General features: G+C 40.8%; 1 protein-coding gene across 7 annotated transcripts in view; it reads right to left on the minus strand.

The window, feature by feature from the left end:
• The window catches only part of lrba (LPS-responsive vesicle trafficking, beach and anchor containing), a 179,939-nt gene that overhangs the window by 14,960 nt on the left and 137,420 nt on the right, over positions 1-27,559 (minus strand). For 4 of the 7 annotated variants that reach the window (XM_075463161.1, XM_075463164.1, XM_075463162.1 and 1 more), the window contains 6 exons: positions 24,723-24,875; positions 11,898-12,065; positions 6,873-6,962; positions 3,827-4,019; positions 2,569-2,628; positions 687-842 (listed from right to left, as the gene is read on the minus strand). In XM_075463161.1, the coding sequence (XP_075319276.1) occupies positions 687-842; positions 2,569-2,628; positions 3,827-4,019; positions 6,873-6,962; positions 11,898-12,065; positions 24,723-24,875 (820 nt within the window). The remainder of the gene's footprint in view (positions 1-686; positions 843-2,568; positions 2,629-3,826; positions 4,020-6,872; positions 6,963-11,897; positions 12,066-24,722; positions 24,876-27,559) is intronic. The other 3 variants (XM_075463166.1, XM_075463165.1, XM_075463163.1) reach the window with 1 other exon arrangement.

The raw sequence follows: 27,559 nt of genomic DNA on the forward strand, positions 1-27,559 counted from the left end.
TGCAGAACAGTGCTAAAATGTACTGTATGGGTGTTGGACTACAAAGAACTGTTGAAAGCTATCATCTGGCAAAATAGGGGGAAGAAATACAGTTAGCCCTACTATGGTGTTACTGTTTTGCTAACTGAAAGGATTATATTAAATACTTACATTCTGATAGCTAAAAGCAGCAGTAAATTTCACTACCATGTGTAATTAAAGTGTTTTGGTCTTTCTAAGCTAAACGTCCTCAGGATGGTGCTAGAGGGAAAGCCGATGGTGGTTTAACTCGCTTATAAAAAGGTTAATTGCACAGTTTTCCAGCTTTTTAAAATTTCTTCATTTTTCTAATGTAACCTGGAAATTCCCAAAGAGCAAATTCTTATTTACAATGATGGCCTTCTGAATATCTGAGAAAAACTAAATGGGAATGGAGTTTACCTGAATAATATGATGATAATTGTACATCTCATTTTGGCACAGATTTATTCATGTTGAAACAAAACTGTAACATGTAAACACATGGTGAGCCTAATATTCATATAATGCTTCAATATGCACCCTCGTTGTAATGTAATATCCCGATGTTCATGGGTTGCTCCGAAATGAAAAGACCTTTGACACCACCGATGCCATTCACTGCCATTCACTGCTTCTCCAGTTAAAAGAAGCGTTTTAAACTGCATTAGTGATGCAGCACACTGTACCTGAGTCAGTGGAGTAGACCCGAAAGCTCTTGTCCCAGAAGCCACACAGAAGGATGAAGCGGTTGTCGGCTGTGATGACAAAACACTGGGAGCTGATCTGAATGCTCTGATCCAGCAGGTCAGAGATCTGACGACGATGAGTGCCCACGTTACTGGCTGAACGAGAAAAAGCAAACAGAGGCTTACGTGTTGAAAATTCACAGATGCGCACAGAAGTATGAGGCTTACAGTGTGATCCAACAAACACTTTGCTGTTTATACAGTATATCAGCTATTTTCAAAGAGCTCACACTTTGATGCACCTCCACTGAAGCTTCAGTGCAAAAAAGATTTGTGAGAGAATACATAAAACATCCCGGAGATTAAGTTTATGTGGACTTCATATTTTCCATGAGAGTCTGAGAGCCTGAGTAATGTCAGAGTGAGCATAGTCTTCACAAAATATGTACACCACTCCAGTCAGAACAGACACAGGAAATTCATCTCGGTTGTCTGATCAAGCACAGTTAGTTAGAAAGCAAATTTATTTGACATACTCTTTTACACAAGAGCTGTCTTTTTCTCCCCTTTCTAAAGAGATATGTCAATTGTCTTCCTTATTTAATGGGGTCAAACACACAGGGGAGCAGGTGAAACCTGGAGCGTCCAGTGTATCTGCAGTAGCTAACATTTCACCCAATTTTTAACATCTCCCAGAGCCACAGATGGTTCAACACTCATCTTCAATTTACTGTGTTTAGCTCAGACTCCTCTTGGAATGCAAACAGTGTAAATATATTACTGACAAGAACAAAACTCCCAGCTATCTCCCCCAAAATGTGCACACGCTCCCACTAATGGAAAAAGTACATTATTTAGAACACGATGATGGCTTAGTGTTAGAATTTATTACCAATGCGCCTTGAGAGTAAATGTCAAATTATGAAATAAATAAATAAAAGATATACGGGAAAATTAATCCTAAAAGGCATGTTTTCATACGTACTCCACCAAATAACACACAGCCACTGAAACGCTCCTGTGAAAACATGCACTGAATGCGTAAATAGTGGTGGTAGGATAAGATTTATTTTATTCTGCCTGAGGGCCACTGAAGCAGAGAAGTACAGCACTGCATGTGTAGATAAAGATGAATATCTGAGTATCAACCCTGGTTATTTTCAAAAGTCAAGTGTTTCGGTGGGGGGGTGGAAATAGTCCTGCGAGGCTGAGAGTGACCACAGCTTTCAGAGAAAAAACAGCCCTCTTTGCAGATGTGCGTGAGATTGCAAGAAACCGCAGAAAAAGCATCGGAGGTGGGAGCAAACAGGAAAAAAAAAGAAAAAAAAAAGGGCTTGTCCTCACTGCACTGCCGGCGCATCCCATACATCACTGCAGCTCGGCACTCTTCTCCTGCTCATCAACAAGTCGTGAAGGATGAGAGGCGCCCATATTGTCCTGACAGCCATCCGCCGTGCATTCTCAATCACACATTATTACCACATTCATATTCATTTCCACTGACACGCGTCCTTTCCCTCCGCTCAAATTAAACCAAAGAAGATGCATTCAGGGAGGGAGGAGAGGGACGACGGAGAGAGGGTGAAAGAGGGGGAGTTGATGATGAAATGCTGGCCTAGGCCACAGCTCATTGCATTCCAATTTGCATGCAAATGGTTTAGTGTGAGAGCATGGCCTATATCATGACGAGTGAACTGGGGTAGAGGGAGGCTGAGAAACAACTCTAATCTACTGTCCAGGGACACAGCCCTGTAGCCTGCCATGAGTCACCAAGACGCCAGCAGGATTCATACACAAATCCACACAAAAACTCATTTCATGCATATATAAGCTCACACTCAAGTGTGTGTAGATTCTTTAACACTCATAAATGACAGCATACCTATCAGAGGGTCAATTTCCACAGGAAGTTGGTACTGCTGCTCTGCTGAGCTCTGATGACCTGACAGAGAAGAAGATGGATTGGATTAATATTGTAATTGAGTGGCCTTGTGAAGTAGATGCTGGATTTGAGGTCATTATACCACACTGAAAACTATAACAATAAGGTCATAAAGTGACGCACTGGCCTAAGAGTTCTTCCATGAATTATATAGCAATTATGCCAAAATGCTTCTAAGGCTACAGAGAACATGAGGCACTAACATAGCTTTTTTTTTTTTTTTGCCCATCAAACTCAGCATTAAATCCAAAGGTATTGGAAAACAAAAATTGGAAATCTTTGTAATAAAATTTGTCATTATTGTATATTTCATATGTGCTATTCTTTTTAATCAATCTATTAGTAATAGTATTGCAATTCATATTAACAATGGATCTTTATGATTGACTAACAGACAAGTCAAGTTTCATCCAACTTATTTACCAGACTTGTTGATCAACTTGCTGCTGACCCATTAATCTCTTACCAAGTAATCTCTTCTGCACCACTTTAATGATTTAGATATCGTAAACAATCATTTTTAATGATCGATAAACACTACAGTGTGTTTATTAGCCTTTTATTACACCTATTCAAGTAAAAAAAAATGTGACTTGCTTCAAACCCACTGACAATTCTTACTTTTATTCCAGCACATTTTACTATGAGACATAAGAAAAAGCTTGAGTCTGCACACCTTTAATTCTAATGGCAACATTATGATAAGTCGAGTCAGTGACGTGCATGAATGACATTCAATTGAAAAGGGATCAGTCTTCACCCATGTGAACTCTGAGATATCAAATTTAATGTATCTTCTAGGGCAGGATGGATGTTGCGTAAATAAGGTTTCGCAAAGTGATCAGCCGATGTATGAAGGTGGACGTGAGCTCTAATCCCGGCTGCTACATGTGTCACATTTGATACTGCTGTCTGGTAGACACAGTCAACTGTCTCCCAAATCAACGTCCATCCGATAGGGATGTGATGGATCAATCCCCATATAAATTAGACATTTAAGTACTAATCATTAAAGACAGATGAACAGAAGAAGTATGAAAGATAGCATAACAAACTGTTAAAGAAAAGAGATTTGTATCTTTTTGAAATACCATACAGATGCAAAAAATAAATAAAAAGATCACAGTTCGGTTTCTGTTTTTGTTAAAACAAAGAGCACGAACACCTCAAAATGTGTGCACGGGCACCAGCTTCTCACCTGACAAGCCATGCCACTTGTTGACGGCAAAAAGGCGGTTGGCAGTGACGGTGATGATGCCGGATGACGTCAGACCCGACTGAGTGTTGGCTGCTATGTGCGTCACAGGAGAATTGGATGGGAACTTCAGCACCATGATCACATCCTGCTGCATCTGCTCCGTGAACATCAGCGGGGTCTGTAGGAGAAGATACTGTTCAGGCCCCCGGGACAGATGACACGATGAGGGGAAGAGAGGGAAAAGAGCACAGATATGGAGTGGCAAGCAAAGAGAGAAACAAAAAGTTGAAGGAGGCAGCCCCGTTTGGATGCAGTGAGGAAGAAAAAACAGAAAGGGAGAAGGTAGAAAGAAAGTTAGAGTTAGAAGCAGAAAAGGCACTTGGCAGTAGTTAAGCAGTATAAGTTTGAACAGAAAAAGCAAGAGGTTGTTTTTGACACAGTACTGCGGCGAAATTAGGAAAGCGAGGAAAATTCATTTTGGATTTCACACACAGTTAAAGAATTCCAAATATAGAAACACTGGAAAGCGGAATGAAGATGAAAAGGCATTCTGTTCAAGTCTCCGTCCACTCAAAAATGTGTTATTATGAGGAGGAGAAGTTCTCCCCTTCTCTTTTCACGTGGAATACATTTTCAACAGTTGACAAAGAACTGCTCAGGAAAGGGGTTGTAAATCTTAAAAGTTCAACTTCAGCATTATTTTATCTGGACATTGAACTGGAAATTGTAAATCAATGGCTGCTCACAGAAACTTCCCATGCAAACCTAAAAACCACAGTTCTTAAACCCCTTCAGAATACCGATGTGAACTATAACAGCATTGAGTAATTTCAGGTCAGTCTCAAATTTACCTTTCATGGGCAAGATCATAGAAAAGTTGGCGTCTGTACAACTCGGCAGTTATCTGAACACGAACTGCATCTCTGAGAAATTTTATTTCACATTCTGCTCCCATCACTGCACTAAAACTAATGGTATAAATAGTCAATGATCTCACAATGACTCAAAGATAACGCATCTAATGCTTCCAGATGTAAGTGCTACACAAGATGATAGCGACATTGTGTATGGACACAATTCCTTCAGTTACCCACAGAGGAAAGGTTTTGAATTTATCTTTTAATTAAAAGGAAACGATTGTGTGGGCCAGCCAAGCACCAAGAGAAGGGACCAGGTAGAGCTGGGACAGTGCTTGCCTAGATAGACTTCTGCAAAGGTGCTATGGTAAAGCCTAAGATATGAAACCAGGAGACTGGCCCAGCTTCGCACCAGTATCAGCAGAGTCTCTATATGTATTGGTGTTGTGGTATGAACTAATGAGTTTGATGAATATTTGCTATTTGCAGAGATGGTCAGTGATACTGACGACAGAGGATACACAGCATACTCTAAAATCATTTTAGGGCTTTCTTTTTCTCTTTTCTCTCTCAGGACAAAGCTTCAGTCAATTTATCTGATATGCTGGCTGAAAACGTGGCTCTGAAATCCTCTTTCAGGCAATCTGATTCAGTGAATACCTTCAGAACACTTTCAGGCTTGCGTTAAGACTTTTTATTCAATTTATTCAGGTTTTATCTTTTCTTTTTTTTTTTTTAAATTGCATTTATTATCCATTGAACGTGGTGCTGCACTTTCTCTCTGAACTTTGCCATAGACATAGTTATTAGTCTAACTAATTACAGCCTATAAAATGTCTTATATCCAAGCCCAAAGGGACTTCTTTACGTCTGTTGTCTTTTAAATAATTTAATCCCCACTGATATCTAATTTAATACAATAATGCGCAGAAAAAAATGTGACTCCAACATTTGAGATGCTGAGGCGACTCTTCTTGAATAATAAAATTTATCGGTTGTCAAGCCGTACTTCTTTGAGGCCTACCATCAGCTAAATAGTCATTTAAGCCAGCCCTCTGAGCTTTTTGGATCAAATTTTATATCGTGCATTGATTTAAACTTGTTTTTATTAATATACTGCAGGAGAGAACATGTCATAACAAACGTCCTTTCATTGACCTTTCAGACTGTTTCCTCTGCTTAGACAAGGTTTAGTACCATTTGCAAAGTGTTTGTACTAAGCAGCTTGAACAGAAAGCTATTTTCCTCCTTGCGTGTAAAGAAGAGGAACATCAGTGTTAAACATCAGGAAAAGACCCGAGTAAATCCAGAGCGTCTGACAGCTAACCAGAAGCACTGACAGTATCATTACCACCAGCATGGGCAGATGCCGACACTCTGACAACACACTTGCGTGAGAGAGAAAGGAAAGAAAGTGGAGAGTAAGATCATGTAAGAGAGCTGAGCATTCTGAAGGAACAGAAAGCTGTGGGGGGGGGGGTTAGAAATGTCTCTGAAAAATGTTGTCTGAATAGTATCTTTTGAAAACTATATGTGGTGGAGTTAAACGTAAAAAAAGAAAAATTCATAGGAATCATTCCATACAGTTGGGCAGTGGATTCAAAGCAATATTCTGAGTTTGTGTATGTGTGTGCGCTGGGTGGTTGTCCACAGCCAGCTGTCAGCGCCGCAGGGACACCACACTAATAGGGACCCATGGGACCTTGGCCCATCAGAAGCAGGCACACTGGCTGTACTCGTCGGCCCTTAAAGGGCCATCACTTCAGAACTTCTGCTAACTGCTCTCTTTCTGATCTCCTCTGTTTCCAGCTCAGGTGGAAAACCTGGCTCAAACCCAGGTTTCCAGCATGAAGCTTTGCCTTTCTCCTTAAAACCTCTTACCAAACGCACATGCACAGAAACGCTTGTGATCTCTCCTTTCACACACACCTCACTAATGATGAGAGAGGGGATGATTTCAAAACCAAGACTGTATTTTCCCACAGTGGGACAAGGAGAAAGGGAGCACAGGAGGTAAAAGAAAATGATGAAAAGAATAAGAAACAAATTCTAAGATGGACTTAGAAGTTGATGGAGAGCAGACCAGAAATCAAAGATGAAATACTAATACAGGAGCTTAGTTGGCTTCCGAGCCCTCTTTTAAAAACATTTCTAGGTTATTTATTAATATCCGATTGTGCAGCACTCACCACTTGCATGGCTGAGCTTCGAGGTGGGTGTGGCTCAATGAGCAACTGACATGGGGTCTGTCCAAAACTCCTGATCTGGGACTCGACAGCCTGAGGAAAACAAAAGGAGGAAAGAAACTGTAAGACATCTAAACCTCATTTGGATGGGGAAAAAAAAAAGATTATAAAATAAATTATCCCCCAGTAAATGCTATAACAACACCAGACTTTTAAACATACTTTTTCATTGTCTTTTGCTCACACACATTAACGCACAACCACAGATTTATCCTCAACAGCCACACAGAATCAGAGGAAGGCTGGGCAGGCGGGCTGGTGTGCTTGGTTAGGTGGTGTTAATGAAGAGGTATAGGACCATAAATGTCAGAGCAGACGCCAGCTGAGCAGCCTCTGGACATCATCACACAGCTCACTGTCAGGCCAACTAACATGGGGTGGGACACACTCACTTTACTGATGTATAAGGCTTTGTTTTGGTCAGGTAATAGATCAATCCAAAAATGTTTTGCAAAAATATATATATATATGTGTGTGTGTAGATAAAATATCCCAAACTCCCTTTTTAAAGCACAGAAAACACTGCAATACATCATTGGAAATGTGTTTTACAACATTAAGTTGACTTAAAACTATCATGTGTATCATGTGACGCAGACAGTACTGATATAGTTCATAAAGGGGACAGGCAGGCAGACAGAAAATGACCAACACAAAATGATGACAGACTCATCAGTATGTTGGTATGCTCTGTGACTGCCTGTGTGGGAGTGACAGCTTGTGTGTGTAGGCTGAGGCGCTTGAGCCTGACTTGGCGTAGACTGGGAATGAGCTCATGGTTGAGGCCTGCATATGGTATTTCCATGAGAAAAAGGTTGGGAAATTAGTCAGCTCTTACCCATTGTCTGAAACTAACCAGAGAGACAGAGAGGAGTGATTTTCACCTTCTATCACATGGTTTCCTCACCAAATTAGGGCTGAGAATCAAGCTCTACATTTATTTTGTTTTGGGTTTTTTTGAGGACACAGAGGATATCATTGCATTTGCAATCAACCATAAAAGTATATATAGTGTATATAACTTTTCATCTGAATTACAGTCAATTATTCCAGTGAATAAAGCTGTAAAAATGTACATCACAGTTAGTTAAATCACAGTTTTCACAACGTGATGAAAATAATTTAGCTTTGCTTTAAAGGTTGTGGCTTCAAGGAACTGTAGGACGGAGTTATTCCCTTTCTTATAATAAAGGATGGTCCAGTGTTTCCTAAGCTGAAGGGGATAGTTCGGAAAGCACTAAAGCTTCTTCAGATTAAGAGAATTTAGAGACTTGTAACAGCTGTTATAATGGCTACCACTTAGAAACGTCAAGGTAATTTTGCTATATTCTATTCAACTGGACCCAAAGTGTTTATAATTGTGTGTTCATGCCAAAAGGGCACTATTCTGAACAAACTCAGATCTGATGGGAGATGCGTTTATGATCCAGTACTGGGTGATTTACATTTTTTAAAACTGGTCTGCAAGAATGAATAAAAGCATTATAAAGAAAGATGCCGCAATGATATCAAAGACCAGAGCACCTCGGAGCGGGATCTTAACGCAGATCACGATGGAGGGTTGTAACATTTTCCATCCCATCCACAGTTAGTGTGAGAACGTCAGTGCATCATTCAAGGTCAAAGTGCCACTCTCCTCTGACTGTGAGCGAGAGCATTTTGCTTAAGCTAATGTGTGGAAGAGACTCCTCAAAGGCACTCAACTTATCTTCATTAAGTTCAGATCTGACATTTACGAGGCTGTGGAACGGTAGAACGTGCCGACCTAGACTCAGCCACTTTCCATCCCTATACGCCAATGCAACGCTCAGGTGATTATACGAGGGGCCAGCCACAAGGCCAATCTCTTTCGGAAGCGCTGGCCCGTGTCTGATGAGGGTTTTCTGAATTCTATACATTTAAATGACAGAGACGCCCTCAGCTGAGATGTCTCACCATGTCCTTTGATTTACTCAGTCAGTTGACAAGATGGATCTCCATGTAAAACATTGTGCTTTTATGCAAATCAAATCCAACAACACCGATTCTTGTGAATAGAATTGAACAATGAATACAGCAGGCTGTGTGGCATCTCAGCTTTAAATGTTGATCTTAAAAATAAGAACATTTAACAGAGTGGAGAGCTCATTATCCAAAGAAAACAAAGTAGCGAGTCTTATGTTGGGTGAGTGACTTTGGCAAAGTGTCAAAGCAGGTTCACTCGCGTCGGCTTATTTCACGTCTTCTGCCGAATTACGCAAACGCTGTACAATTCAAACAGGGCTCTGGGTTTTGTCGCTGGTGTGAGAGGCTTCGGGGTTTTCCATAATCATATGTGAAAAAGAGGGAAGCCCTGTATAAGTTTGAGAAGGCAAGTCAGGGTGTGTTTCTCTTTATACACCAAGAAGCAACCCAGATGTGCATGCAAGCCCTGCACACGAGGACATGAATGAATCTGCACGCAATGTTTTGTTGGATGGGGGGGGGGGGGGCAGGAAGTAATCATGGGCCTGAAAAACATGGCAGTGGTATCCAGAGCAGTCAGTAGTCTGTGCTAAGATATTCCAAACTTTCACCCCGGACTGAAATGCATGCATAAACACACAACTGTGGGCATTTATGCTGATGAGCACATAAATATACAAAAAGAATACACATGCCAATAAATGAATGTATACACACACATGTATGTACAAACATTTTCCCGAATGAGCCATACAAATGTCTGTGTGAGTGCATTATAGCATCAGCAAACCAAAAACATAGATCCCACTAACCCAGTCTCAGTACACACAAACACTTGGATTTACACACATCTGTGAACCATCCCCCTGCCATTGAACTGCCCCAGGGCCTGTCTTAATGCAGCCTAGCCTGGCCCAGGCCACAGCTCAGGCTGAAACAGTTGTCACTCAGTAATGACAGACTCTGGGGACACTTTCAGACCCAAAACCCTCAGTCTCAAAGCCCCTGCAGCCCTCATCCACCCCCAGCTCCCAGGCATGACGAGGCCCAGGCCTGAAACTCTGCTTCCACCTTCTGCCCAGACAGAGCACGTTTCCTTCCGCACAAACACAGTTGACGGAGAGCTTTGGATTAGCTCACAGGGGTAACGCTGCGTTTGTTTATTTAACTAATTAAAGTGCTCAGACTGAGGGTGTTTTGAGAGGTGAAAAGCAGCAGAATGGAATCACAGCACCAGAGAGGGAGAAGCAGGAGAAAACGACAAGCCCTTTTCATCTTTCGGCAGCGGAGCAGTCTTTAACGCTTTATTGATATCTTATAACCGAATGAAGCAGTTGGTAGATTTCAGCTTCTGAATTTCACTGCCACTCCTCTGTGACATGTTAGAAAAAAATGAAACAACACCTTGGTTTTTGTGACCAACAGAGTTACTGAAAGCCTCCCTGCAAAAGTTTCCCCCACTGCACACCAAAGGAGTTTTTATTTTTCTTTGTTCAGAATGTGTTATGCAGTATTAATGTCAGAAAACAGTTAGTAATGATTGAAAATAAAACCACACAACACAACACCAAAACTACAGTTGTAGTGTGTAGATCCAAAATTGCATTCCAGCAGTTAGCAGGGTGCTTGAGGGTGCTATATTAATACAGCTCATATCACGTGCACCTGCCTCTGATGGCTCCCTGTATGCTGGTAGATTAATCAATCCCACAGCTTGGCAGAAATAGTGGACTATCAGGGATCCAATTTTCTGCCGTGTGTGTGTGTGTGTGTGTGTGTGTGTGTGTGTTAACCAGAAAAATGGGTAATGGGATGAGTGTTAAAATGACCGGTGAGCCCAGATAATGAATCTGCATGCGTGTGTGTGTGTGTGTGTGTGTGTGTGTGTGTGTGTGGGGATAAAGGCCAAAGCACATCTGGATGGGAATTAGGGTGAATGAGGTGATAAATCAAAGATGTACCCCTGGTGCCCGCGATGCTCCAGTCACTGAGCATGAAGGGCAGCAATACAGCGGAGGCAAGAGGCTGTTTGGCCACTTGATATACACTGAACTCATCTCCATTTAGATCTGAATGCCAAGAGGAGTCTTATTTATTACAGAACGAGTCTTGTTTGTTTGAGTCTTGGTAACGCTAATATTATTCTTGACACTTTAAAGTGAAGCTAAGGGAACAAAATGACGTTGCTATAAGAAAGTCAGATGGGCAACAATTATCTTGTTATGCATCTGCTCTTGCTTTTTCTGGATTTCGATATTGCAATGTCATATTCCCACATCTTAGCAGTTATGCTTCAAAGCCGGTAGAAATGGTTACAGTAAGAGCCACAATGTAACAAACTGCAATTAACCTTTAATAGAAACGCAGTACAAAGCCTTTTTTCATATGCTTCGACAACAATAAAATAGAATACAGCCCCTCTTGGCACTAAAACTTAATGTCAAAAAGGCTGATGGGAGCAGGGTCAATTGGCCTTGCTGCCGGCAAGCCGCCTTCAACAGCAGATTGGTGAAGTTGTCAGGCCAGTGATTGGCTGCTGGCGAGCCAGCTGTGTTTTTCTTTACAGCGCTGTGTTTTGTGTGGTTGCTTTCGGGCAGGCTGGTGTAGCTCGTGTGTGTGCGGCAGTTCAAAGTGGTGGAGATGAATAATGAATGAAAGCCAAGGAGGAGGCTTTAAGGCGTTAAAGTGGAACACTTGGTGGAGTGCTTTCAAAAGGTATCACATGAAAAAAAGGCTTTGCTCAGCAATACCTGCCAGCAGATTGTTAGCTTAGCTCTCCCGTGCCATTCAGCAAGCAATTTAACATGGCTAATGGCATCAAAAACATCCCTGAAATACAGATGCAAAGAATGGTGAGATGCTTTTATAATACAGTCAGATTAAGTATCCATTTGAGAGAGCTCAAGTGTACTTACTGTAATAAGGTATGACCCCCTTAGTCAGCATGATCTGCCGCAGGAGCTCAATCAGTGAGCATTAAAGAGTCTGTGTACATGCATGAACACTTTCATGTAGCAGCCTCACCTCTCTGAGCATGGGGTCATTGATGGAGCTGAGGTTGACTGCACCTTCATAAGTCAGATAATAGAACACATTGAGGGCTCTGGTAGCCTCAGGTCCCTGCTGCTTGTAGCCAAAAATCAAGTCGATCCACTGGTGAAGCTGGCAGGACACAAACTCGCTCTCCAGAGCCTGTGACAGAAGGAGAGGACAGAGGATTATAACATTGTAAATGTCAGGAGATGCATGCCATTTAAACACCATACTCTGAAAAAATGCTGCCCCCCAAACACACCGTTGATCCAATTAATGAACAGCAGTTATTATTAAAGACCCTCAAAGGTGAATTCCTGAGAGAGAGCAGAATATTCTGCTAATTGTTCTTGTGGTAGAATCTGACGATGATTTCTATAATGAGAGGAATGCACTATGTATCTGTATCTGATCATAAGGGAGCATCAAAACTCTAGTAGCTCATTAGGGAGCCATTTCAGCTTCTGTCTTTGTTCTTTTCTCTGCTGCTTGTGAGCCGATAAGAGCACCGTGCTGCTCGCCTGCGGACGTTTCTGCGTTGCCACAACGCTGAGATCCAAGCCGTTTTCTCTCCTCATTAGTTGGCAAAGGAGGGAAAAAACATTTATGTTTCCTCATAAAAATAGGCAATTGTGTTAATTTGTGTAAAGCTGTCGGCTCACAAAAGCTCACTAAACACAACCAAATTAGAATGAGGCAGCCCTTGATTGTCATTGCTGCCTTGTGTCACATTAATTTGTGACAAAACATTAGCCTGTGCTGCACTTAAATGGCAATTTATATCATTTAAATTTTTTACTGCTGATGCCAGTGCATCCTTCACTTAAATGTGACTTTCTGACAGGTCATTTTGCATCTAATTTGTCCCCACTCGCTTAATTACAACTTTCAGCCAGGGAGGACAGCAGCTCAGGTATGAAGGTGCTGTCAACGCAGCGTCACAGTGCTGACTGAATGTTCGCCCCGGAACTGATGAGTCGCTCAACAATAAAAGGATTTAGCTGATGACACAGGAGGAGGAGGGTGGGGTCAGAAAACAAATATCGCAGGGTCCAATGCATGGAAATGGAAACAAACTGTTTTTAAGTTCACAAAAGGTTTAAAATCCCTCGAGTATATTCAGCTTAATTAAGGATTTTAAAGAGAAAGATTCTAAGCATTTGGACACTTTCCCACGCACAATGTATGATGTCTGCATTCTGAAAGATTTAAAAAAAAAAATCTTAAAAAAATAAAAAATTGTATATTCCTCCAGTTCTTTCATGTATAGAGATGTTTGTCACTCAAGATATGTAGGATATAGAGTACATTAGCCATTAGTGAAATATATATGCATTTAAAAAACTTTTTAACACTTTGATGCCACAAAAATCTGACCAATAAGCGTGCGATTCAGGATTGGGGCGCAGGCAATACTCAGTATTAAGCACCAAAAAGCTGACATTAAACATCTAATTATGTTCTGCTTTATTTATTGCTTGAAGTATTGAAATTTCTCAATTTATTTCAAACAATACCCAGCCCTAGTCTGGGTTATAGACGACCTTGTCTGTAGACTCCATACACTTTGATATGTTGCAATAATTCTCCACTTAAATTCACAAGATGTTCTGAAGGCCTACCATTTGACAAAACAATCAGGGAAAATAGTTAGTTTTAACTTTTACTGTTAAAGGCTTGTAGTTTGGCTACTAATGCTGAACCAAAACAAATCTGACCTTTAGTAAATACAGAGCATCCTTACACAGTCCAGACTCCAGATCTGTCTGCCTCACCATATTCACACAATGTTAGCGTGTCACAAGGCAGTCCTTTCTATCAATGTTACATTATAAGCCAGGAAAACCTTCTTTATTTAAACTCCCTTTAAGAGTGGTCAAAGTGTGGTTCAGTCGTGCATGCAGGTCGTTGGTGTCTGCGTGTGAGTGACAGAAAGATCAGTTCATTATGCACTAGAATTGACCTTTGACGGGCCCTACACCCCCGTTTCTAAAACTAAAGCTGGGACTGATGGGCATTTAATGTGCACTGCAATCAACTGTCAATCAGCACGGGGAAACAAAGAGCAACCATGTTACTGCAGCTCTGTCTCCAGAGGCCCGCGTTATGTAAATCACTCGCATGTACCATTTGGAGAGAGAGTGGGATGCAGAATAAGTAAGCAATGGAATAATACGGTTGTGTAATTGTTGAATCTGTTAACATCTGTCTAACAAAAGGCTCAACACTTCTCTTTGACTGAAGTCTATGATGGAATACAGCCTCAGTGGACTGCTGGAGAGCTTAGCGATTCAAAGAACAACTGCCTCAGCCTGTGGATATGTTGTAACACACCTTAATAATGGTACTTCAAAGCCTTTCGCTCTGGAACATCAAAAACAGCAGTGTTACACTGAGAGACTGGGACAACAAAAGATGTTCAGATGCAAATAAAACAAGAATTTAGATGTCTTAAATCAGAAACACTCCTGACATGAGCAATCTCAATTTAAAAAATATCATTCGGATGGGCCAACAGCCAAAAAAGTAAAATTGGTATATTTGTGAATAATGTACAATTCATTCATTGCCATTTCTTTACGTGTTCAACCATCAAACGGTAAACATGGATTAACAGCTTAGTATATTCCTCTCTTCGAATCAATTAACTTTTATGAAAGATGTTATACAAATTGTAGTGAAAAGTACCAGATTTGCCAAAAGGCTGTAATGGAGTAGAGGTTTTAAGTTGCAGAAAATTAAAACAGTGTAGGTACAACAACAAATCTGGGCTGAGATTAGATATTTTAGTGATGTCTCCTAAAAAACCTACATTGGCCAAATACTGCAGTAAATGACGTTAAAGCGGAAATCTGTACATTTAAGACTTATGTTCAGACATTCTTGTGATTGGGTGCCACTGATGGGGTAGGGAAGTTTGAAAGCACCGAGGAACACACGTCTGGTATTTGCACTTTTATTGTAAAACCCTAAATCATCACCAACTTTGTTCTTTAAGTTAATTTGAACAATTTCACAACAGTGTACGGTGAGATGTGGGTGAACACAATTACAGTATTGTAATGGCATTTCAATAAAAGACGTGATGAAATTATTGATGGTATCAAAATGTTCTAATCATATCAAGATGTATATGGAGCTGGAGTTATTTATTATAATAATTAATAATTATTATCTGTAAAGTCCAGAGATTAGGGGTGTTCCAATTAAACTGCGAAAAAAAAGTGTCAAGTGAGCAGGTGTGCCAATGTTTCCTCGCGTGGTGCCACACTGTAGAAATGTCTGAGCAGAAGGTTGGGGCACGTAGCAGATTCCTGAGGTGGGATCTGGTGCCACTTCAGGAGAACCAGGCTGGATTATTGATGTGCCAATTAGCAGCCAGTGTGTGCGTCTTCCCCAGCCACAGGGGACTCTCTGATAATTAATGAATAATTTAGCATGCTTTTATGTAAATGCTGACAGGGGGTAGAAGTCACTCTAAACCCACGTTTCTATTGTTACAGATTTGACGAAGTACACCTTTGAAGTGCGAGGGGTCCCCCTTTGTTGTGTGCTGTGATTCGGTTCCAACGGCAACAAAAAATTTGGAATATTCTCCAGTGTAGAAGACTGATTCATTTATCCTAATCATTTTTCCCGCATAAAAGCCAACATGTATTCAAATACACATAACTACATACGCGCTCTCTCTACAGAACATGTTTATTTTGCTTGTGTGCCAATTTGACGGGCTGTGATGTGAATTCCGATGAAAATGTATCATAACGAACAAGCCTCATCTGTGTGTAAGTCTCAGATTACTTTGGTTCGCTCCTTTGTGAGACATCTGTAGCTTGAGCGTGGACTTGAAGCCTATAAAGAAAACCAAAATCGCTAAGAAAAAGTAGTTATAATTAAAAAAAAGACAGCTTGACTATGTGTCTGTCAATATGTTTTCGCTTTAAAGGGAGTTTTAAAGACACATTATCCCAATTTGAGACATCACACAAGAGACACCAAGTGATTGCAATTAACCAGCTGGTGGACATTAAAGCAGGATCACGGAGTCCTGAGAGGCAAACCGAGAATGCCTAATCCCAAATCAGTAACTGGAATAAGGTTTTTTTGGTTGCAGGTGGGAGATTTATTGTTACTATTTATATAATTCACCTCCTTTCTGCTTGTTGCAATGATCTTTGTCTGCTTTAAAGTAAAAAACATCTTCCCAGGCTAAAGGCCTGCACTGGACCCATCAGTGAAGTTTCTGTACCTCGTTGTGGTTTGCGGTTAGCTTTATGATCTGGATTGAGCTGGATTTCACTTCACTCTTAACGAGGTGACAGTGAGCGCTTTCCTTCTCCCCGCACTGGTCCTAAAAAACCCTTTTAAAGACTTATGGAAAGCTGTCTGTAAGGATGTTAAAACATCACTTAACAAATCAATCCTCTCATTTGCATGCCATTGCCACGAGTGTCTGTCACTAATGGTGTTTAACTGAATGCACGTGTTCAATGCAAAGTGTCGTCAGTGTCACTTTTTCCTTTCTTTTTTGTCAGGTCTGTATATATTAGATCTTTTAAAGAACAAGCTGGTCAAAACATGGATCAAGCCATGTTCTGTCATGTCTTTCTGTTGTGGCTTTTAATCCATCTAATCCGTGCGCTTCCAAAAATACAAGTTGTTCACATACATAAAGGGTAGGTGGGGAAAAATACGAGGTGAAACTAAGTTGAATGAAAATGATTTATGTAGAAAAAAAATAATGAACAGGAGTTTGCTGATGCCAACATCCTGACCCTTATTTCCCTAATTCAGTTTGGATCCTTTGTTATTTACTTCTTCCCCCATGGTTATCAATGAGTGTTTAAAATCGCGCATGTGTTTAGTATACGAGACATCATTATCTTTAATGGAAGCCAGACTATTCTTCCTACTTTAATACAACTTTAATATCTCTCTCTTGTTTAGATTCTCTTTTCATCATCCAAGTTCAACAGCCGCCTTTTATTTTCCTGTCTACTTATTCTCTCACTTTTAATGCCGCTCCTCTTTCCCTCGTGCCTTCTACAAGTCATCCGATCCTTTAGATCAACTCCTCTGGATCTGCTTTGGCCTGAGGTTGACAAGCACTCTGATTAAAGGGCTTATTTAGCTCGCTGCAGATGAGAAGCCGATTGTCATTTTGAAGCAGACAGAGGGAGGCTGGAGAGAGAGAGGGGCCCAACATGCGAGAGGAAAGAAAAAAAGCAATAGATGACGTAAGGAATGAGATCTTTAGAGCAGCCACGCAGCTAACGAACCATTTCCTTTATTCTCATATTCGCACACACCAACTCGAGCCCAGATGTTACTTCAGTTCCATCCCCCTTCCTACTCAACTAATTAGAAAGGTCACAACTGTGAGAGTTCTGGCTGAGGTTCAATGGAGGCGCTCGCTGGCAAGTGGAACCTGAAACTCTAACCCCATCTCCTCCCATCTATCTTCCCCATCTCTTGCCCACTCTAAGAGAAAGAATATCGTGTTATCGGGTGAAAAAAGAAGTAGAATGAGCAGAGATTGTGAAACAAAACAAACACGCCTTTGAGGATTTTGTCTCATTTACAGCTCAGACAGTGAGGCAAACGTTACCGGTTGCGTGAGCTGCTTTACCCAAAGTTTTTGGGTGCACTTCTCTCAAAGTGAGGAGGAAATAATGATGCGGTTGTTTCTTTTCAGCTTCAACACATGATAGTAAGAATGCGATGCATTAGAAAGGATAATCTGTAAACATGTAAATGTGTGAAACATAGGACAACTATTAAAGCTGCTTTCTGATGGAAAATATACAATTAAAAAAATTAGGAAAATGCTTTCACGAGGGGGAACCGAGAATAAGTCCACTATGATTTAAAAAAAAAAAAAAAAAAAAAAAAAAAATGGCAACGGAGAGAGACAGAACTGCACTCAAAAAGGCCCACAAGCTGGCAAGTGCCATAAGACAAAAGCATCAGGTAAGCAAAAGCTTAGTCAGCCGTCGGATCTGATTCAACACAGAAACAGCGTGAAAGGCTCCAAGTGAAGTAAAGTAATATTTGGTTTGCTGTTAAGAAGAGCAGAATTGAGTCGGCTTGTAGCCCTGAAAAATCGGATTATCAAAGGTGTTTGCTCACGTAGAGCTGCAGCTGTGCCGTATGAGGAATGAATAAAAGGCAAAAATAATCATCAGATCCTACAGAAATCTTAAAACACTATAAAGTCTAAGGTTTGGACACAGAGTACATACGCATTCAAAATGAATATCAATGGAATAAATTGGGAAATATACACAGAAACAATTACATGTGGAAATATTATAGATTAGAATATTATAAACAAATGACTGAAAATAGTAATTTTCCTTCATTTTCACATTTACTTTTTTTTTTCCATTTCTGTACATTGTGTAATAATAAAAAAATATATATATTTTCATACATTATACATAGAAATACTTTTTACTTTATTTATTTATCTTTTAATAATGTCATTTGTAGCTCCTTATTTCCCCCCTTATTATTTTACATTTAGTTTCTCATTTTCTACCATTTTCCCTTTTTGATCCGAGTTACAGTTGGCTTCCACCCCCTACCCGTCTACTACAACTACCAGTACTACTACCGCTAAAGAAAGGATAAGGGGGAAAAAAACAGGATGAAAAATACAACACATTACATTCAGTGAAAAAATAGAAGAAATCAAAATAAAATAATTTCCCTACATTTTGTGATAAATTCACTCTTTTTTTTTAACTCGTCTATATGTCCGTATTTATCAATCTTCTGTATATATTTCCTCATTTATTCATCCCTTCACGGGTTCAATCTTTTTTGTGACAGTCCTGTTGCTTCATATTTAAAAGGGCATCACAGTTAACTTTGGCAGATACTAAATGATTCACTGTTCGGAGGAGTGCAGCAGAAAGGGGGAAGGACAACATTAGTAAGTATTTCAGCAACAGTAGATCATCCAATTTCTCAGGCTCTTATTAGCCTCCTCCATTACGTCATTGAAGAGGAGGCTGAAGAAGAGGAGGGGGAGAAGAGCAGGATACAGGGGGAGGCGAAGAATAAGGGGGGACAGCTCATAAAACACTGAGCACACAGTAAACATGTCTGGTCTTATGCATGGCAATACCCCTACAGTGAGCGCTGTTTAACATTAGCCAGATAACCCCCCCAATGCTAGTTTTCATCCTAAAACACAGCTTTCAGTGGAGACACACCAGGGGAATGGATTAGCGCTAGCCTAACATGGTAAACCATGTTTTGTTATATGAGGCCACGCTGGGCTAGGCGACATAAAGATTTTCACTTACTCAGTCATTCACAAGTGAATAAGTACTCGCAGTGGTTTACCTCAGCTCACACATGAGCTCCACTGGGGTTACATTGAGAAGATGCGGAGGCTGGTGGGAACAGCCTGGTGTAGCTCCCAGTGGCTGTCTGATCTAAGAGTGCTGTGGGGATGAGAGGTGAAAGTAAACAGTCATGATCTTTGACTTTGTATAGCTGGTGGTCTAAGCTTCGGATCCATTATGGTAGCTATACGTCTTGTGGGAAAAAATGTGGGACATGCTTTTGTCCTGTGTATCCCACTGTCAGTCATATTTCAAAGATAGAGTCGCTGGGTGAATGCGCACATCAACAAGTGTCCCACAGTATTTCACCACCGCCGATAATACTTTTAAACTGTTCTCAATCGGCAAAAACAGCATGTGTAACAGCCTCTCACAATGACTTAATGGTGTTCTGGTAGGGTGATGGACTACTGATTATGACTAAGTTTGTGTAAGTGTGAATGGCTGTCAGCATATAGAGCTGACGAACTTCAGAGAAACACCTTCAAAGTGCTGGAGTGTGGAGCTTGGGGGGTAAAGGTGATTTTGCTCCTGTTTATATGACACTTGTCTTTTAGCAGCCGTGTTAATGTACCTCTGCAGGCAGGATTATTGCAACGCACTACCGCAACAGCTGTAAGGTCAAACGTGAGACTCCATGAAACAGACTTACGTCACTGTTCCCTGCAAGAATAACTTTTGAACACAAGTGAATTAGTTTTATCTGAAGGTACAGGAAAACGCATACAATCACGGAGCAATTAGAACCTGTCATCCGATTGCAGCTAAACTAAGTTTAGGCCAAACCCCTCATTTGAGCCTCTAATCAATTTTTTCTTAAATTTTTCTGTTGGCTGAGCGTCAATGATACATCTGATCATGAATTAACAAAGGGTGATAATCCAAAAAAGATGCTCTCCATAGTAAAGAGTAGTATTAGGAGACATTTCATGGGAAAGCTTCATAGGTTGTCAACTGGCCGATGACTTAAAAGCAGTAGTATCAAGTTCCACGCTGCCATTCTGGTCTTAAAAATTTCAAACTCCATATATAAGTACCAGGCATCACCGAGCAGTTACAGATAAGACCGTTAGGACTAAGCTACATTGCATATTAGCAGCCGTCAGACTGTGTGTTCTGCAGTGTGAGAAGATTATTTGGAACATGTTAATGCAACACTGTCCCATACGGTTAAATTGTGTTTTTTTTACTTACCGAGAACAAACATCAATATCATCGTGTGTGTATTATTAAAAGATCCAAAATAATGATTTTTAGCTTTTTTAGGAATATTTTCATCATGGTCATCAACACTGGTATATAGAGTGTTGGGTCTTTATTCTCCGCAGGGCTGACACTACATTTCCTCGTTCCACTGTTAATACCTTATAAGATAAATAACTGTCAGCTTCGTGTGCAGTAAAACTCGCTAACATTTTGATGGAGGCGCAGTGAATGGTTTTCATTTCAGCAGATTCCATTTTGATCTTGCAAAGGGACACTTAATTAGGATGCAGCTACAGATGAAGAAGTCTCTACAGCAGATACCAAACTAGTTTGCATATATTTAGTATTTACCACATTCCAGGCATATGCCGTCCCTTCCTGTAAAAGGATTGATCTTGCATGTGTATGTCACAGCACAGGCATCAAAGGTGCATGAAAAAAAGATTTAAAAAATAAAAATCAAGAAAAGTTAAGTCTCCTTTGTGTTTGCATCCTGACTTACATTTACCTAATATCACCCCAATGCAACAATAGGGTATAAACTCTACACATAATCACTGGGAGGCATTTGTGTTCTTGTCTGAAAAATTACAAGCTACTCTGGCATCTATCAGCCATAGAAAAGAGATGTGCTTGCAGTGAGAGCACATGTGGTGCAGACCTGTGGTCAAGCCACTCAGAATCAGCTTGTGACCCATCACTCAAATGGCTTTGCCCATTCCATGAGAAGTAGTTTTGCTGGTGTCTCTGTAACTGCTTTGAGTGAGCAGATGCTTTATTGTGGGGAGAAACAAAAAAAAATCAAATAAAATCATGTGCTGCCTCTCAATGTGTGTGGCTGGCAGCTCTGTCAACAGCACTACAGGAGCACAGATGACTGAAAGGAACCAAACACGCGAAATATGGCCCAGCAAATAAGCACAGTTGAGTTCAAATGAATGAGACGGTGCTTTGTTCAACTTTGTACAAATCGCTGCATTACTTGACTAAATCCAACATTCAACTTCACCCAATAGCAGACTGCTACCATAAGAGAATGTGGTTTAAGCTGCTGCTGATCTACAGCACTGATAAACGACTGACACGTGACGACACAGACACACAGATGTGCAGACAAATAACATAACATTTTACGCATGTAAACGCATGCTGTTGCATTAATAGTTAGCAGAGCTGAGAGGTTAGATGTAGTTATATATAGTGGAATGTCACAGGGGATGACAGAGCCTTGAGAAATTTAGTTATCTGTTGGAGGAGGGATCAAGTTCTTAACCTCTCCTACGACCTCCTGGTAAAGACAACAAGCAGCCCCTGATCTCTGTGGCATGCCGCCTCAAGACCCCAGCGTCTCTTCATGGATGTGTGTGTGGCTGTGTGATGGACCAGGAAAAAGGGAGCGTGCCTTTACAAGCAAGCCTTTAAGTATACTGTAGGCACTTCAGTGTAGTTGTGGTGCACGCTTATCTCGAAGCGCTGAGGTGCTTAGTCTCCAGCAAGTCTGTCTAAAATCCAGCTATTCCTCAGCATATCAAACTTGTGGTTGTGAAGTGGAGCCCACGGTGTTGTGTAAGCTGTGTAGATACACACTTGCAGCTAATCTGTTGCCACGCAACACACTTCTTGCTAAACATTAGTGATGAACTATGACATTTCCACCAGCAGAGCAGTATAAACCAGGCTACAGTTTGATGTAATGTTTATATCTTCAAGATCTTTTTTTTTATTTAAAAAAAAAAAAATAATAATTTATTACCAACCACACAACTCTCCCTCACAACAACAAAAACAAGCCGGCGTTTTGCACGGCAACCTTTACTGAGAGAGGCTTTTAATGGCCTCTCCAGATTGAGCCCTAATTAGCTGTTAATCATCTAAGGCTCATAACCAGAGTGGAGACAGCAGGCATGTGTGTGTTTATGGCATCCGCGCATTAGTGTGTGTTTGCGTGTTCTCTCCTGCTGTCTATCCTTGTGTTGTGAGGCCATTAGCAGAAGAATTGCGAAGAGAGCCAAACAGTCCATTAACTCCTTCGCTCTTCCTTTCTCCCCTTCACCATGCTCATCTCTCTCGCAAACAGCACCACAGTTGCCAGCTGACACCCTCTAATGTCAGCTATCTGTCATGACCAGAGACCTGTCCACCCACACATGCCTCCCTACACCTTGTCATTGGTCTGTGATCTCTACAACTATACAATTAGGATTCTCATGATGGTAAAATTAACAGGGTGAATGGAAATTCACAGCATTACTGTATGTTAACTGATCAAAGTCAACGTTTTCATAGAAAATATTGCAAAGTCTGTCCACTAATTGTCAGTCTGATGAATAATTTGAATAATTTCAATTGGGCTTGGCTGCATGTAGGATCAATATGTCAACTTGCACAAAATAGAGAAAGAGGCTGCAGACTGAAATATTATCAGCCTGGGAGCGGCATGCAGCAGGTATCTAGTATGAGTGCAGACTTCTTGCATCAGACCAAACTGCCTCAGCAGTAAATTAGGCACAGAGGAAAGGAGCAGAGGAAATTGTGGGAGCGAAAGGAGACGAGACTGAAAAGCCGCTTTGTGCTTACAGGAGCCAAGCGCATATATGCAGATATTCTATCCGTTAGATTTCTGCAGAGTTACTGTGATGACTGATCTTCAGTATATACAAACAAATTATTCGAATGATGTTTTGTTTTTTTCAAAAGTGAAAGAATTTCACCACAGTGTAACTTTGATGTGCACTTAAACATTTATGGCATAACTATCATACTAAATAATAGATATTTCTTATTGTTGAATGTTCTAGCCATGACTCTGTTTTGTTTATAGAGGTTCAGGATAATAAATGCAGAGAAAATGTTGCCTAAGGTGAGTAAAACTATTACAGGAAAAAAAAAGGACCAAGACATCGTTCAGAGTGCTGAACAAAATGAAAGGCAGTATTCAACATAAAAATCATTTTACCTTCTAAATGAGACAAAATAACTATGAAAACTGTGTAGAATGAAATAGAGCTGCAACTAACATTTAAAACAATATTCTTCTATGTCGGTTGATTTTCTTCAATTTATTGTAGATTTGGCACAACTGACATACTGATTTGTTTCTGGACTACATGACAAGTCAAAATTCCCAACATCCAAATATCTCCTAATCTTTTGCACCACAAATTACACAAGTCCTCAGTCCCTAAAACAGCAAGCCTCTACCACAAGGGTCCCCTGATACATCCACATTAGCCTAGAGACCGCTCTGACAGCCAGCAAGAGAGAGGGAAAGTGTGTGATTAATGATCGAGTCACGGTCATATCAGCAGGCTGGTTAACAGACCCCACCACAAGACTACACAGGTCATAGAGCACAGCCAGCCTCATCAGCACCCATTACCACTGTGGGTACACATCACACCCAAAGCTACAAATGTTGTTACCCGAGGAAAAAAAAAAAAAAAAAATGAATGGAAAGGGAAATGTAGTCTCTGAAATGTAAAGACAAACACCAGATTTATTTGGATATTAATTCACACTTAAGCCATTTCTTAACCCACGCAAACAAGACCAACTCGTCCTTTGAGTGTCATAAAAATGCACAAAATCAACAAATCTGTAGATGAAAGACTAAGAGTACAAATGATAAGCAGTGCAAGACATCAGAAAAAGGATTTTTTACCTTCAAGAGCAGAACATTCACTTTGATCCAAATAGTTAAGTTATTCCAGAGGCTAGCTTGTACGTGTTGTGTATGGCAGAGGAGAAAACATCTAAATGGTAATACAGTACACAATATGCACAAATATGCACTCTGTTTGGGACTTGAGCTGACAGGAAGAGGAGATCAAAGAGACACGGTTGCAATCACACACAGCAACATGCTCCAGCTGTGTCTCTGAGAGATGGTGAGGTGGATAGGGATACTAGGTGAGGCACTACTGGATCACTCTGCCCACAAAGCAAAATCTGAGAGCTCGGGTAAGTCAGAGAAATGTGAGGGCTCAGGTAACAGGAAGAACTGAGTGGCTCAGGAAATAACACTGTCTCTTTAAATTAGCACTCCCAGCTAAGGTTGAAAAGAATGAACTTAAGTCAGTCTGGGTTATGTGACATGAAAGACACACAGGTGCATGTAAATGGAGTGGGTTGAAGCTAGCAGTAATTCAAGTCCTGCTCTGCTAAAAATCAAGTTTTAACTTCATCAGTCGTCCATCAGTCATCAGTTCTTGACCGACTGTTTCTGCTTGGGATCTGTGTATTTTGTGTGTCTTACCTGTCGGTTAATGCGCACAAACTCCTCTGGGTTTTTGGCCCAAGGTGGAAGATCCACATCAGAGACTACTGTGCCATCCTCCATCAATCCCAGATTATAATTATTGGTGTTGACAAACATCTCAGGTAGATAGTAGAACTCTGGAATCAGCTCCTGAGTTGGCACAGAACAGGGACACGAGGGAACTTGCTTAGTTGTTAATTACAGCACAACAAAGAAAAATCAGATGCGAACATCCTAACTGTGATACGATCTTCAACAGTTATAGAATACACAGGTCACACAGGTTAAGTAGTAATGTTGAAGGAGAGAAGGAAATTCCTGGAAGTTCTGAGAAATCTGTAAAAGACTGGAATGCTTATTCTGACCTAAAAACACATTTTTGCCCTTTTTGGAAGGGGGGGGGGCATATTTAATGCAGATCTTAAAAGGGAAAATCACAAATTTACAAATGAGACCAGGCCGGCTGCTCAAATTAGATTTTAAGGTGTCCTTTATGTGACTTACAGACACAGAACAATGTAAAGGTTACCCCGAGTAACCGAAGTGATGAGAAAAATCCATCCTGCTATCAGCAATTATCTAGAGGGCAAAACAAGGAATAACAACACAATCTGCGAGTCCAGTGGCAATTCAGGGGTGAATTTCTGAGCAGAGAAAAACTACTGTAACAAAACGATTTATCAAGCCGTGTCACCAGCAAAGCCACATAATTATAGAAACCAATGTATGTACCACGGCATCATTTACAGATGGGCTGATGACACAAATCAGATCAGTCTCAAATTGCTGTGAGGACAGTCTGCCTGAAAAATATGACCTAATTAATGTATCCGATTTGTCTGAAAAAGAATTACATTTTTTAATGCGTCATAATGGTCAGACTGCAATCATTTCTCTATTGAGCGATTCTTCGTAAAAATGACATCTCGGGTAAAACCCTCCAAAGAGTGTGCTCGTCTGTAGTTTTTCAGTATTTGTATATGTTTGTGTTCTTTGTATTAAAGAAGCAAACAAAATAAAAGTTTTTCCCCCTAATTTCCCCCCCTTTTCTTCTTTTTAAACTGACAGAAAAAAGAAAAGAAAAAAAAAAGTCGGTGAAATTTTGTAAATGTGCCGATTTTATTTGGCTGTCCCAAACAATAAAACATATTTTCAAACTGCAGGGAAGCGAAGAGAAAGGCACTTATGACAGAAGATGTAACCTTATATGTTTAGTCATTCGTCATTTTCAACAAAGCAGAACTTGCGGCAGTGAGTATAAACATTAAGATTGAGTTTGAGCTTCCAAAACATGGAGATGAATCAGCGTTGCCCTCCAGGCTCTCACTGTAGTGTTACTGTTGTTTCCATGTTTCTCCAAACACAAAGCAATCAGCATACAAGGATGCTTCATTTCTGGCTGCATGCAAGTCATAAAGCAGAGTGAACACTTAACATTGCTCTCCTAATGTCTTTCTAAGAACTTTACAACACATAGAATTGCTTTACTCTTACATTAAAGTGGGGAGTATATATGCCTGAAAATATGGCATAAACATAGAAGTACAACACTCAACTGAGTTGTATGGAATAATTAGTCCAACACTTAGACACAATAAGATGGATTAAATGATCAATTGACAGTATTTGTTTTGGAGACCTTGTATAAAAAAAAAGCTCCTTTGACCACATGTGATGACTGACTGTTCCACACAAGAGACACAGTCATGCTCACAATCCATCATCAGACAACACACACCTCGCCTCCCTCAACAGGCTGCAGGGGAACATTCAAGCGCTTAACACTGAAACTTGAGGAAGCAGGGCATGTGCGACGTGCTCTCTAAATATACAAAGAGACACAACTCAATAAGAGGACTGGTATCAAATTAGCTGCTCAACATTTCCACCTCTCATTAATGGGGTGAAAACATCCAATCAAATGATCAAGCAAACACACAGGTTTAAAACAACACAAGACTTCCTCACTTCTGAAATGTCTCCACTCCACAAAACTTGACCTAAAACTAAAGGTCGACCTCTTAACGAGGCCTCTGGCTCACCCAGGTTCACTGGCTGCAGCCTGCTGTAAATTTGAGCAGGAGGCAGCTTGACGCACACACACACACACACACACACACACACACACACACACACACACACACACACACACCCCAACAAAACCTCGTGGGCTTTACTCGCTAACACTCAAGCCTGCCTAGCATGGACCATTATGTGCAGTGGCCCCTTTGCTCCAGCCTGGTCAGAGGCCAGCCCCTCTGATCCCCAATCCTGTCCTGTCATGGGTCACTGGAAGGGGCTCTGGCCCCTGGGCTCTCCTGCTACACTTCCACTGTTGCTACCTCTAACCCCTCTGATGCCTTTGGGCTGAGGCTAGAGGTCAGGGGATTGGGGATGAGAGGTCATTGCAGCGTCACCCAGGCTAGAGAAACATTGAATCTGGGTGTTGTAACCCATTATCACCCCTTCTTTAGCAGTGGCATATGAAAACACAGGGACCTTTTGCCCTCTGGCAGGGACAGAGATTTGCCATCAATGGCCCCAACACTAAAGCTAAATGGTGTACTTAGCATACCAAATTGATACATCTCATCCCTAATTCCTCTGGTGCTTAGAACATGAATGTGTGCATCCAAGTAGATAAAGTCGACGGACTTTCATTCAAAAATGTTACAAATTCAAACTGAACTAGGAAACAAACTGATGTGGTCCAGATTTTCCCTTTGTTTTGATGTGAAGTTGAGCTCTCACAGTTTGATCCACATTGACAGGTCTAGACTGAAAGAGCAAACGAGGGCTGTTGTTGGGCTTTCGCAATCAAGCATTGGCCAGCT

The sequence above is a fragment of the Odontesthes bonariensis genome, chromosome 4 (assembly GCF_027942865.1).
Source record: "Odontesthes bonariensis isolate fOdoBon6 chromosome 4, fOdoBon6.hap1, whole genome shotgun sequence".
NCBI classification, from domain to species: Eukaryota; Metazoa; Chordata; class Actinopteri; order Atheriniformes; family Atherinopsidae; genus Odontesthes; species Odontesthes bonariensis.